Source organism: Xyrauchen texanus, chromosome 41 (assembly GCF_025860055.1).
Source record: "Xyrauchen texanus isolate HMW12.3.18 chromosome 41, RBS_HiC_50CHRs, whole genome shotgun sequence".
In the NCBI taxonomy this organism is placed as follows: domain Eukaryota; kingdom Metazoa; phylum Chordata; class Actinopteri; order Cypriniformes; family Catostomidae; genus Xyrauchen; species Xyrauchen texanus.
Window position 1 is genome coordinate 10,669,974 of NC_068316.1, and position 15,271 is coordinate 10,685,244.

Here is a 15,271-nt window from a genome sequence, read left to right on the forward strand (position 1 = left end):
GAGTGGTCAACATATCAATTAATGGCGCTACCAAAGGTGAGAGTTTGAGGTGGGAGTTGTGGAATTACTGTTTGTCAAACAATCAATTTACCTTTAAATTAATTTAGAATTTTCATTTATCTCAACAGTACAAGATCCACAGTGCAAAACAGGAGGGAAAAAAAAGAGGAAAGCAGCATCGCAACATATAGTCATTAATAACATCCTGCATGTTCTTGGGGTCATGTCAGCTTTTACTTACCAGTGACACCTGCTTTGTACATTCTACATTCTCATGGGGAAATAAAATGGCATCTTTGACCAGCACAGCAATAGCCCTCAGTATAAATGAGAAGAACAGGTTCAGATGGATGTAGTTCCTTGTGCAGTGGAGTTTTCTGTTAGAACAGAACAACATGGGACAGCACAAGATAATTCAGTATGTGATAGTAGTTATAGAATATGTGATAAAATAGCAAAGATGTGTTAAGCAACTCTCCTTCATCACATTTCCAGGCAACTTCTTAAATTAATATCTTTGTTCCAGCTAGGTAAACACTATCAGGATAAAACAGGACGCCAAGTATAATGTTTATCCTCTGTGTCAAAAAGTTTAAATTATAGACTTTCAGAAGCCTGCCAAATTCAACTCCTTAATGATCACAATTAATATAAAACAGGATTGTTCATCCACACAAAGTACAACGTAATATAAAGCAGACACAAATATGAAGTGGATCTATTTAAGAGGAACAGTTCACCATAAAAACAAATTCAGTCATCATTTACTCACCCATATGTTGTTCCAAACCCGTCTGACCTTCTAATGTGAAACACAAAATTAGATGTTAGGCAGAATGATAGCCTCAGTCACCATTCACTTTCAGTGTATAAAGAAAGGGGCAGCATCAGCACTCTTCAAAGATTTCTCTTGTGTTCCACAGAAGAAAGAAAGTCTTATGGATTTGGAACAACACAAGGGTGAGTAAATAATGACAAATATTAAAATTTTTGGGTGAACTATTTCTTTAAAGATCTGATTCAAACCTGAAGAGGAGGAGGATGGTGCTGCCAGTGATAAGTGCGATGAGCGAGAGGCTGTGTCCGAGTGTGTAAAGGGTCTTTACCACCATGTAGAAGACAAGCTGGACAGAGAGAAGAACAGCTTATATGAGAAACACTTCTATATATAAGACAAGACTTCCTGCATATAATACAACTATTTTCTCTAAAAGATATAATCCATACTTTGTTTCTTTACAACTCCGCTAACAAAAAAGGACCAAAGAGTACCAACCATGGATGTTTAGACATGTACCATGGTATTATTTTAGTGCCCTGTAAGTACCATGGTGCATATAATAAGATAGCAAATATATACAGTATATACAGTCAAGACCTTCAGTTAATGTTCACATCAACCATCAGAATGGGGGAAAATGCGATCATAGTGATTTCAACTGTGGCATGATTGTTGGTGACAGATGGTCTGGTTTGAGTATTTCTGTATGCTGATCTCCTGAGGTTTTTACACACAACACTCTCTAGATTTTACTCAGAATGGTGCCAAAAACAAAAAACATCCAGTGAGCGGCAGTTCTGTGGACTGAAATGCCTTGTTGATGCGAGAGGTCAACGGAGAATGTCCAGACTGATTCAAGCTGACAAAAATGCTACCTGTAATGGGTAAAGGACTGGCAAGGAGGAGGCGGGAACCGGCAGAACAGTCAACATAACTTTAATTACATAAATTAAATCAAGGTGGTAAAGACCTGCCGGCGGAAGGATGGCCGGAAGGGCAACAACTTCCCTCCAGGAAGGGAGAGGTGTATGTCATGCCGGAGGTTTCCCTGGCCTGAATCGGGTGGCAGAGGAGAGTGGCGAGGAGGAGGGTGTGGCCAGGCCACACTGTCGCCTGGTCCTCGGCCAGCTGGGCAGCGGTCTTCCGCGACGCCGGGCAATGACACTAGACATCGCCTCCTGGTGGACGGCAGCCGACTGCTCCGCCTCCCGGCAGACATCAGCAGATCCTCCGCCTCCTGGTGGCCTGTCGAGGGCTCTCCGATAACACATCCCTCCTCCTTCCTGGGTTTCGGCACCAAAATAACTGGTAAAGGATGGACAAGGAGGAGGCGGGAACCGGCAGTCAGTGTAAACTTTAATGACATAAATGAACTTAAACATAAACATGCACACACAGCGCCCATGGAAACACTGATCATGCATGTCGCCGCCACTGCGAGACATGAGGAAGACAAAATGACAAAACGTACAAAACAAACCAACAAACTCACCAGAGCCATGACACACAGATTGTAGGCCCGCAGCAGCCTCAGCTTCCTGTTCTTGTCTGACAGAAGGGGAACCCGACATGGTCTTATGCTGTCAAAGACCATTCACATCAAGTTTCAACGTGTTGTGCATTCTGAGATGCTATTCTGCTCACTACAGTTGTGCAGAGTGGTTATCAGAGTTGCCGAAGCCTTTCTGTCAGCTTGAATCAGTCTGGCCATTCTCTGTTGACCTCACTCATCAACAAGGCATTTCCATCCACAGAATTGCCGCTCACTGGATGCCTTTTGTTTTTGGCACTATTCTGAGAAACTTCTAGAGACTGTTGTGTGTGAAACTCCCAGGAGATCAGCAGTTACAGAAATACTCATAGCAGCCCATCTGGCACCAACAATCATGCTACAGTCCAAATCACTGAGATTACATTTCTGATGGTTGATGTGAACATGAATTGAAGGTCCTGACCTGTATCTGCATGATTTGAAGCATTTCACTGCTGCCACAGTATTGGCTGAATAGATAATAGCATGAATAAGTAGCTGTACAGGTCTTCCTAATAAAGTGCTCATTGAGTGTATTTGTATATAATATCAGGAAAGACACATAGTGATTACAATTAATGATACAATGAACAACTTTGAATGCATCTGCCAAATGCATAAATGTAAATATTGTCCATCTGTCATCCTGCTCTATAAAGATCAGCACAGTATCTGTATATTGATACATTGATCATTTAGAAATCCATATAGGTCAAACACTATTTTTTTTCAAAGTGTTAGTAGCGCTGTTTCTGTATTTACCCAAAGAGTACAGAATGTACAGTCCAAATCTGACAACATTAAACTTGAGATACATTTAACTAATCATCAAATACGTTGAACTAACAATGAGTTTAAGCTCTCTGGCATGTTGTAATTGTGAGAAAAATTTTACATGAGCTCATCGGATCGCGAGGTGACTAATAACTATGGAAATGCAGTTTGCCAGACAGCCTGCTTGGTGTTAGAAAAGTATGATGAAGCTCAGATTCAGACTCATCCCCCATAAACAGCATTCTTTTAGCTTGACATACTACCCGGCACACCAGATCCACAGAGCCCACAGCACCCACTCAAGAACATCACGAGGAGCTGGAACATTCTTCACGTTGTATTTTAAAGATAAAGCCAAAAGAGCCCATGAAAAACTCATAAACTTAGAGTGAGATGCTTATTTTACTACTCTTTCGATTTATTTAGTTCTCTAAGAATGTTATGTGTGTATTTAACGCTTTGTGTTTAATTAATGCGTTGTGTATATCTGTATGTATATATAAATCCCTAAGAAGCAATAACATGATTTTCTAGTGTAAAATAATGTATATAAAAACAATCTTGTTAAAGTCCTGCTGCACAGTGCTGTCTTTAAAGGGACAGTTCACCCAAAAATATTATTCTGTCATCACATTCATGTTGGCCTAACATATCCTTTTGGCTTGGAAAAGAATGAGGGTGAGTAAATGATGATAGAATTACACATTTTTGGGTGAACTATCCCTTTAAGATGTGTATATTTCCAACTAAGCCTGTAATATGTCATCCATAAAACAATGAAAGACTCGCAGGTTAACTGGACTGAAGCAATTAAAACGAGGAGATGAAAACCAGTCACTATGCCGGTTTTGGATGAGATGATTGATCGCTTCCTTCTATGACAGATACTTTTTTATTATTGGATGTGGTATGTGTTTTATGGGATGCCCATGGGAAAGTTCTGTAGAACGTCAGATAAAAACTGACACTAAAATGGCACTTGGACTTGAACATGCAATGCAAGGCCCTGGAAAAGATGAGCACCAATTAGACAATGTTTCAAACTTTAAACTATAATAATAAAAGTGTGTATCTGCAAGTTTAAAGGGGTCATAGCATCAATGTTTTTATTAATACATTTTTCTCCCTGAGGTTTATGTATATTAGTTAGTACTATTTTGCATGAAAAATGTCATAATTTAGTTTTTAGAAAAATCTTCGGACCTCTCTCTGACCTTCTCCGAATTGGCCTGTTTTTGCTGCTGTACCTTTAAGGCTCCTATGTAAATGTGCTCTTTGCACATGAATCCTGGAAAAGCGCATTTCTGCACTCACTTGCGAGCTGTGAGTTTGCTGTTGAGACAGCTCCATTCTTCAATAAATGACTCTTTGCAAAGCACAAACACACAGCGACAGATTCAAAACAATCCAAACTGAAATATGCCTCTCAAACTGTTAATATCCGACTGAAATTATTAAGGATTTTGTAAAAAATCAACTTCAGCCACTCATTTCTAACTTTGGCATCCATGCTAATAATGTGATGAAAATAACGTAAATAGCAAAAGTTTTTGTTTTGTGTTTTTCAAGATATATATATGTCACACTAAATGGACAAAATTTAGTCTGCAACAAAACAGAGCCAGAAGCTATTAGAAGCCCATTAAGTTGGAGAACAAAATGAAGTGTCCCCTCTGAAGAGGTAGTAAATGATTTAATTAAAATACAACCTTCTCCTTAATGTACTACATTTTGTGTGAAAGGCACACATGCTCTTTATATGGTGAACTCTAAAAGAAAGATCATTTGTCCTTTTAAAATGGATCGATAAATCAAGGTTAGAAGATCAATGTCCAATTAAATTCATCAATGTTCTTGCTCTAATTTCTCTGAAGTGGCCCGGGGCAGGACTTCTTTGAAGCGAAGCAGGATGTGGTCTAGAAATCAGGTTTCAGGTTTGACTCAAGGTCGAACTAACCCCTCAGGAAGATGACTTTTAGTCATCTCTGTTAATTTCAAAGAGAGAACTGATAGGAATGTGCCCTCTGCTACAGTACAGTACAGTAGCCTTCAGGAAATTGTTCTAATATTTAATTTCCCCCAGCAAAGTTTAAGAATGAAAAATAACGAATTGTCCATTCATCGCTCAAACCAGCAACAAAGAGGCAACTGGGCAGCATCCCAAACTACACGGCTGACAACTATCCTATGATGGGTAGTGTGTTGAACTTTGGATGAGGTGAAAAGTGCATCTACAACTATTCTGATGGCAAAATGTTCCAATGGTGATGGACAGTCGTTTAAAACATTACGAACAAGATACAAGTACAATTAAAATTAAAAGCGGGACATAATGAAAAACAGGATTCTCCTTCCTCTTTTGAAATGAAATAATTTTTTATATGAGTAGTTCACATGTAATCATTTTGGAAAGTCCTGCGATGTGACAGGCTCTTCTCCATCTAAACATTTTTATGACTTCATAAGGGGCTGTACACAACAAACGCATGTTTGTGCCCATCTGTGCTGTTTTCAAATAGTTTTTTCTATGTAAAAATTCACAAGATATTTAATAATTGTACTTTTAAAAATAATTTCTCAGGGGGCATGGGTAGCTCAGCAAGTAAAGATGCTCACTATCACCCCTGGAGTAGCGAGTTCGAATCAGGGTGTGCTGAGTGACTCCAGCCAGGTTTCCTAAGCAACCAAACTGGTCCGGTTGCTAGGTTGCTAGGGAGGGTAGAGACACATGAGGTAAGCTCCTCGTGATCGCTATGATATGGTTCGCTCTTGGTGGGGTGCCTGGTGAGTTGTGTTTGGATGACGCAGAGAACAGCGTGAAGCCTCCACACTCGCTATGTCTCCACGGTAATACGCTCAACAAGATAAGATAAGATGCGTGGATTGACGGTCTCAGACACGGAGGCAACTGAAATTCGTCCTCTTCCACCCGGATTGAGGCGAGTCACTACGCCACTACAAGGACTTAGAGTGCACTGGGAATTAGGCATTCCAAATTGGGGAGAAAATAAAAAATAAATACAAATGATAATAATAAAAATAATTATAATTTGTCTCATCGCAGAACCATTTAAAATGAACTAAGTGAAGACAGAAAGTTGATTTAAAATGGTAAACTCTGGGGGTGCTATATCGTGAAATAAGTTTACGCCTAAAACATTCAAGTCCCTGGAGAGATAAGTCAGGCATATGACTTGAAAGCTTAGAATCTAAAATGCTCATAGAATTTCATACATTTTGCATTTATGTTACATAAAATAACAGAACAAGGGCTTAAAACATCCATGCAGAAAAAGGTGCCACCTAGAGGTAAAGTGGTAGAAATGTCTTTCACATAGCACTTAATTGGTCATAAAGCACAAGCATATATCAAATGAAAGCTCTCATTCTCAGGAATGTGACTACATGTATATAGTCAAATGTTTTTCACACCACAGTTCGAAAGATTTTCAAAAGTATCAAAAAGTTAAATAAACATCAACTACAAAGGTATTTTTTATGCGCTCATTAATACAGCCGTAGGCCCCGAGTAGCCAAAATATTTATATTTAGTATGAATTAATATTTAGTATAAATAATTCGTCTTTTTTTTATTTGGGGGGTGTTAAGAAAAAATAAGAATTTTGTTTTGCAATTAGTCCACAGTATGTGTGATGATGAGCTTTTTAATTTGAGTGTGAAAAATTGGTAAAGGGGTTAAGGAGTTTAAGGGGTTAAAATTTAGAAAAACTGATGACCAGTTATATCAACTAAGATATACTTTCCCTTATACATTCATATGAATTTTAACATAAAATCTTGATATTGAAAACCAAAAAATACTTTAGCATTCACAATGTAAAGCTTGAATTCTCCATCTAGCGAGCAGGGCAGCGAAACTGCTGCTCTCGTGCACTCTCATGAACGCGAACAGAAAAGCAATGGTTGGTGAAGATTATTACTAAATAATACATTTGATTCGGTTTGTTTCTCAACAAACCTTATCGTTTGAATTCAGAACAAGGCATGGGTCACATACAAAGATTTATTAGACTTCTGAAATATACTTTGCGTCCTTTTTTAAGGTCGCAAAGTATATTTTTGTATGATATCATTGAGCAGATTTTATTACATTTTTTTACATTTTCTAATTTTGTGTTAAGAAAATTAAAGAATGATATATGGGGTTATAACAACACAGGGGTGAGTAAACAATGACTGAATTAAATTTTTTGGGTGAACTGTACCTTTAACCGATTTATGGAAACTAAGCAGCAAAACCTTGTGTTATTGATGCCAGAACCATGACCATATTAACAAATGACCGCTCAACTTTACATAACAATGCATATTTAGTATGACAGTCAATAATAACAGGGGTTATTTACAGAAGTCTTAAAGCTACAGTAGCAAAATCAGCCTGTTTAATTCTAAGAGTCAGAGAAAGGAAGGAAAATGGCCAGTACTACTAAATAATGGGAAGTAAAATGTATTACTAGTAAATTAATTACAGTACAATGACATGTGTTTAGTGCAACAACAAAAAAATCTTCACTAACACTATAACTGAAGGTCAAGGGGGAAAATGTAATTAAGTAAATAAAGAATCTGTGTATCTGTTCAGTGTGAAGAAAATCCTCTAATTTGCTTTGTTGTTCAATTAAGAATTTAATATCTTAGGAATAGTTACTTTGTATGTGTAGCAAATCGTTTGCTTTGCTTACTGAGATGTCACAGGTTCAATAATGAAATTCAGTTAAAATCCAATTTATATGCTGGCTCATCTTGTTTTGTGCCTATAGCCTGAGACAGGCTGATTTGCTCAATTTTAAGGCTGCTTTAGTCACAGCATTCCACTCCTTTCATCATGTAGCCAATCAGAGGAGGCCGATGTGTCACAGTGTCTCTTCTGATCCGTGGTATCACCTCAAGTAACACTGACAACTCAATGAGCATCAGAAGGCTGTTTATACAGCCATAAGTGGTGTTTGCCCTCACTGTTGGAGATGACATGTGCCCACAAACACTCAAAACCAAACAGTCTTGAGAGGTGACAGAGTAAAAGAATACAAAACACGCAGCCCATGTGTTGACATTTTTATGAAAAAGGCACTCAAATTAAATCGGATCAGTCATTTCTTGAGTCAAAGAAGATTGGAGTCTTGTCTTCTTGAAGCAGAGGCATTTCAGTGCTTTTCTCTTGAATACTGTATTCTCCCTGGTGTGGTTTAAAGTCATTTTGTTGTACAATCAAGACTAAATGTTCCTCCGATATAATTTCTTGAACAGTACACTTTTACACCCCAATTCTTTATTTAATTTTTTGCCAGGACCTTTGCTTTTGCCTCAACTTAATCTGGGAAGGAATAGTTCACTCAAACATTAAAATCTATTCAATCATTTACTCACCCTTATGTTGTTGCAAACCCATTTGACTTGTTTTGGAAGAATGTTCTGTTTCAGTCACCATTCCCTTTCATTGTATGAAAAAGATGCATTGAAAGTGAATGGCGACTAAGTGTATCTTAGTCAAGCAAGAAAGTCATACCGGTTTTGAACAACGTGGTGATGATTAAATGATAACAATTTAAAAACTTTTGGGTGAACTTAACCTTTAATACTTAAATTAAATAAAATGGTTTTTGCATTACAGTAATATTTGCATTTGAATCCTTATTTGGTATCCTCAGATGGCTATTTGAGTTAGTATGTTGAGGAGGTTTTATCAGATTTTGTTGGAGACATTTTCCCTTCATCAAAATGACAGTTTCTTCATTCTGCATTTGAGGTTAAATTTCCCAGCGTTCCATTCATTCCATGCATTCGCAGAGCTCCCCACCCTTATAATAAATAACACAGATCTGCACATTACATTAGGAATTCGGTTAGGAATAATTATGCTATAAATTATGTAATGAAGAGTTAAGACACAAATCTTAAGGTAAAGCCTGCCCTGCGAACAAGTAAAAAAATCAAAAATGTAATCTAATTCTTGTGAAAAGAAATGTTTGACTTAAAGAATAGTTCACCCAAAATTGAATCCAAGATGTATCTGAGATTCTTTCGTCATCAAAACAGAATTTAAGACTTTTAGGATTTCATTTCAGACCTCCTCCTCTAAACAATGCAGTTTAACTCTACAAAAGAGTATTATCTAGCCGAATAAATATTTTACAGAATAACATAACTAGAAAAATGTATATTCACTATTGAAATTCCTATTTCCATGACATTTTAAAGATTGGTCACACTTTATATTAGGTGTCTTTAACTACTGTGTACTACCATTAAAATACATCCAATACAATTAATTCATTGTGTAACTACATGTTGTTCTGAAAATTCTCACAAGAATCTCATTTGCTGCTACTGAGTTAGAGGTCCAAGTAGGTTTAGGGGTAGAATTAGGGTTTAGGGTAAGGGTTAAGCCCAAAGTACGCTTCGGTCAGACACGGATGCTCACAGGATGCATGATGCAAATCTCTACATCATCAGAGTGCGCGAGCACTGAACACCCACAGCCCAATTTTTCTAACCGAGCCTCTTTGAATGCAACGAAACCGCATGCGCCTGGAGTTATTTGCACTAATTATTAGGTCCACAAGGTGGAAACACTTGCATTTTGAACTGTTGCTGTCACGAAGAAGTGCTAGAAGAAAATGTGATTGTGTCTGACTGCAGAATACTTTGGTCTTTAGAGAATAGATTAGGTTTAGGTTTAGGTTAGGGGTAAGGGTAAGGGGTAAGTACGGATGTAATTAAATGCAGGTGCTTTAAATGTAAGTACAATGCAACAACACATTTACATACATACGTACATAGTAGTAAAAGACATGATATAGATAGGTTCACGTTTTCCATTACATTTACAAATCCTGCAAAGGATTATACTTTGATTTTTATATTCTTTTTAAGGCAGAAATAAGTTTATGGGATGTTCATTGATGTCCCTGTAACAGCACTGAAGGGAAACTGTCATAACAGGGCCAAGTGTAAAACATCTTATGAATAAATTAATAATTTACATTTATGCACTTGGCAGACACTTTTATCCAAAGCGACTTACAGTGCAATTATTACAGGGACAATCCCCCCGGAACAACCTGGAGTTAAGTGCCTTGCTCAAGGACACAATGGTGGTGGCAGTGGGGTTCGAACCAGTGACCCTCTGATTAACAGCCCTGTGCTTTAGCCACTACGCCACCACCACTCCACAAGGGTAATAATGAGCCTCATTACTGTGAGATCAGTTACATTTCAGTTCCAAATGAATGTTGAACAGTTGTTTGGAAATCACTTTTACTATTAATCAGGACAAGCAGAAGACAACAGCCAGGCTGGCATATGACAAATGAATTTAAAATAATGCCAAGTAATTTTATAGTTATGAACAGAAAAAACTGCAGATGACCTTTAAGGTGAAACACATGGACAAACCAGATTCCCAACAATTGTCTTCTTTAAAAACGGTCTTACCACCTAATATAGTTTAATTAAACATAAAGGTACAATAGGCTGTTTCACATCATAGCTGTTATCACACTGAAAAAAGTTATATCCTGCAATTGTTCCCTTAAAGGGTTAGTTTACCAAAAAATTTAAATTATCTCATTTACTCACCCAAATGCCATCCCAGATGTGTATGGCATTCTTTCTTCTGCAGAACACAAACAAAGATTTGTGAATCTTTACAAAAAATATGTCAGCTCTGTAGGTCCTCACATAATCCATAAGACTCTAGTGGATATGTCTTTATCTTCAGAAGAGATATGAGAGGTGTGGGTGAGAAACAGATCAATATTTAAGTCCTTTTTCTCCTCCCTGCCCAGTATGTGGCGATATGTGCGAATAATGTGAATTGCCAAAAACAAAAGAAGAAGAATGTGAAAATTAAGATTGATAGTAAAACAGGACTTAAACATTGGTCTGTTTCTCACCCACAACTATCATATTGCTTCTGAAGACATGGATTTATCCTCTGTAATCTTATGGATTACTTTCATGCTGCCTTTATGTGCTTTTTGGAGCTTCAATATTTTGGTATCCATTCACTTGCATTGTGAGGACCTACAGAGGAGATATTCTTCTAAAAATCTCTGTTTGTGTTCTGCAGAAGAAAGAAAGTCATGCACGTCTGTGATGGCATGAGGGTGAGTAAATTACAGCATTTTAATTTTTGGGTGAACTATCCCTTTAAGGAGCAATTTCTACCTGATCTAACTCTTATAATAAGTTTTGCTGGTGTAACCTAATATATTCAGGTTTATTCAGTGATATTATTTTTTTTTTTTTGACTTGAATAAAACCAGTTACTTTACATTTACCACATCAAGCACATTTTTAGGTTAAAAAAAATTCAGTAGTTTGTTTTAGCACAGCTGGAACACTGTATTGACCCATCAGAATTAAGGACTGGAACTGTTCTAAAATGACCCAATATAGAATATTTTTATAATAAATTAATGGAAACCCCTTTTCGAAATCATCTGAACTCCAAATGATTCGGTTTACTCTGCTCAGGGGATCTTGCTTGACACTGTGGCATTGGTATGGTTCACTTCCCATACAAATTCCCTCCTTTTCAGTTCAGTAGCTCATGATTATTCCTCTCTGAGTGACCCCCTGCCCAATACCATCCCGAAAATAAAATCACAGGATGAAACTGTAAATGTAATGTGCAACTGCCCGTTCCATAAAACTAATGATATGAACAGATAAAATCCACTATTCTTATGAAATACAAACTGTTACATGTTACCAGGCATTTTTAGTTCTTTTATATTCTGCAGGAACAAAGCACCTCTATGCACTCATTCATTCATTATCTCTTTTTTTGGCTCTCTGGCTCTCTTTTCCACTTCAAACGCATCTAAAATATTTTGTCTCCAAATTCGAGACTCTGAGAAGAAATATAATACTGAGAGCAATTTGGTTGAGAGTCCATCAAAATAAGCTTCCACCAGCTGCTCTCTGTCTTTCAAACTTCTAGTGCTTTCTGTCACTGTCAAATACACGCATGAACACACATGCATGCATGTACGCGCTCGCTTACAGACACACACACACACACACATTTCCAAAGCACACACACAAACACTGTTTCTGCACCAAATGTAGGCCCAGCTGGCATCGATACAGGCTAGAAAGTGGACACTAAAAGGTTCAGAGTCCTGAAGTGCCCTTTGTTTCAAGGCATAGAGATTTTTCTAATTGTGTAGCACATGTAGGGAGCGACAGTGCCTCTCAGACAAAACAATTTTCATTTTGCATCACCAATCATGATGGTTAATACACTTATCCTAATACTGTTTATAGTGTTATGCCACATTCACGCATACAGTGATTTTATTGCTGGGGGTCGCTAGGTTGCTGTACTATCTGGTTGCTATTTGGCGTTCCTAATGCTGGTCAATGTAACGTTGTGTAACTGGTGGCTGCGCAAATGCCTGTAGCTGTTAAAATCCAATCACAAGAAAAAAATAATGAGCAAGATTAACTATTATTAATGCATTATTGAAGTCACTCAGAAAGCTGACATTTTTTGACTATTGATTAGATTCCTGTATGTGGGGCAAAAAAAAAAAAAGACAAATCATATGGAACACTCGACTACACAAAAGACAAATTATGTGTGGTATAATTTCTTCACTGCCACTGCTTGTCACAGCTCAGGGTCACTGCTCATTTGCATAACATGAAACTTTTTTCAATTTTGTCGCATCGCTGGACATGCATGGCCTAGAGATGATACTGCTTATTTCCTCAAAAGTTGCCAAATCTCTTAAAAACAAATTAATTTGAATCGCTTTATCGCTCTATATAACTGTATGTGTGAATGCCCCTTTACTGTTAATCTATTAAATTGGGAATTGTTGCTAAGATTTTTGGCATAAGTTCACTCACTCACCTTTGAGTTTGTTGAGTTTGGTTTGGACTCAAAGCAAACGCTGTGGATGCTAGGATACACTTCGGACCAGCCTTCTGTAGTGCAGTTCCTTGTAATGATCCCTAAAACAAACAAATAAAGAGTCATTCATATCTGCTCTGATCATTCTATTCTGAATACAAAATCAGGCTGATTAATGGCAGTTAAGACTGATAATGAATACTGGTGAATGCCCCTAGGAAAGAAATAAAGAGATTGTTCTCCTAGATGGCAATTTGATTAAATAGAGAGAAAATAAGTCTCCTGCTTCTCAGATTGTTCTCCTCAGAAAGACCCCAGTAATTTCATGTCTCTAGAGCAGTAGTTTTCAAACTTTGTTACCAAGGACCCCAAATATGATGATGCCTTTGCAAGGGACCACCTTCCTAATATATAATGGTTGACCTCTCTCATCAACAAGGCATTTATGTCTGCAAAACTGCCGCTCACTGGATATTTTTGGTTTTTGGCACCATTCTGAGTAAACTCAAGAGACTGTTATGGGTGAAAATCCCAGGAGATCAGCAGTTACAGAAATGTTCAAACCAGTCCATCTGACACCAACAAACACTGAGATCACATTTTACCCCATTTTGATGGTTGATGTGAACATAAACACAATTTTATGCTTTGCACTGCTGCCACACGATTCACTGATTAGATAATAGACAATAGCATGAATAAGTAGTACAGGTATTCCAAATAAAGTGCTCAGTGAGTGTATTTCAGTGTAAGTATGTCAGTAAGTCAGTGTTTTCATGTATAAAGACCCATTTGTACTGCGTGAGAAAAATAACAAGCGTGATATTTATAAAGACAACATTTTGTTAAATTAAATATTTTACAACATGCTCAATTGTGACATAATTGTGAGCAAATAATTATTTGGGGGGTCAGTTCTTTTATTAATCAATTCAAACAATTCAACAATAAGTCAGAATGAGGGGGCCTGGATAGCTCAAAGCGAGTATTGGCACTGACTACCACCCCTGGAGTCATGAGTTTGAATCCAGGGCATGGATTCGAACTCCAGGGTGACTCCAGTCAGGTCTCCTAAGAAACCAAACTGGCTCAGTTGGTATGGAGGCTAACCTCCTCTTGGTCGCTATAATGTGGTTCTCGCTCTTGGTGGGGTGCATGGTGAGTTGTTCATGGATGTCACAGAGAATAGCGTGAAGCCTCCACACGCACTACATCTCCGTGGTCACACGCTCAACAAGCTATGTGATAAAACGCTTGGATTGATGGTCTCAGAGGCAACAAAGATTCCTCCTCCACCACCGGGATTGAGTCACTATGCCACTACAAGGACTTAGAGCGCATTGGGAATTGGACATTCCAAATTGGAAAGAAAAGGAGAGAAAATATAAAACAAAATAAAAAATACGTCGGAATGATGCATTCAAAAATCTGCATCAAAGTGAGTTTAAACATTCTTATCCTGTTACAACAAACAACTGGAAAAGTAATGGAACATTCATGGACATTTAAATAATCAAATAGTGTGGGAACCCTGTTTATATTGTCGCTATACTAAAACCAAAATAAATTATTAAAATATTATTTGAAATTATTAACTTTTTATTACGCTAACAGCATACTGTTTTGAAGTACACTTTAGAGAAGAAGAAAAAATATCTGTTTTCGATTAACATTTTCTACACCTTTTCACTTTCACCTTTTGGAGGTACCCACACCAGAGTTTGAAATCACCTGCTCTAGAGTTTCAGAAGAGATCTCAACAATGTGCTCTGATTTGCCAAGATGTCAATGCAATCAAGTCTGCAATCAAAAGTCAGATATTTGCATTTCTCGCATATTCTTCCAAGACCAAATTATCTGAGCAATGCTCTCAACATTCATTTTATGCTCTATAATTTTAGTGAATGTCAACAATTGTATGATTTATTTGTATTTTTATTTCTCTTAAGGAATTTTCGTAGAAACATCTGAGACTAAATTGATTCTGCAATGAAACACAGCTCATAACTTCAATAAGTCTCTTGAGCTATAAAAGGGCAACCACTGAGTAATAAAAAAAGAAATCCTCTGTGTGTTTTGGGAAAGCTTTGCCAGCTATGTAGAAGAACTTAGAAGAAACTCAAAGAGACAACAAAGAAAACTTTTCTGAAAAATTTGCATATCAAATGAAGTACTCAAGAATAATAATCAAAAATACATTATGTTCTAGAGAGAAGAAGAGTCTCCTGATTGCACTTAAGACTTTTTAGTCTGTACTCAGTCTTTTTCTTTAGGTGCAATTACCTTTACATTTGTACGC

The 15,271-nt window shown here is 37.4% G+C and overlaps 1 protein-coding gene across 2 annotated transcripts in view; it reads right to left on the bottom strand.

Annotated features, from left to right (window-relative positions):
* Nucleotides 1-15,271, bottom strand: part of LOC127634684 (vasoactive intestinal polypeptide receptor 2-like) — a 49,804-nt gene that overhangs the window by 12,171 nt on the left and 22,362 nt on the right. The window contains exons 4-6 of one of the 2 annotated variants that reach the window (XM_052114331.1): nt 12,973-13,073; nt 1,027-1,124; nt 242-377 (exon numbers count right to left, since the gene is read on the bottom strand). In XM_052114331.1, coding sequence (XP_051970291.1) covers nt 242-377; nt 1,027-1,124; nt 12,973-13,073 — 335 coding nt within the window. Of the gene's footprint in view, nt 1-241; nt 378-1,026; nt 1,125-1,751; nt 2,198-12,972; nt 13,074-15,271 lie in introns of those variants that run through there. The other variant, XM_052114329.1, reaches the window with a different exon arrangement.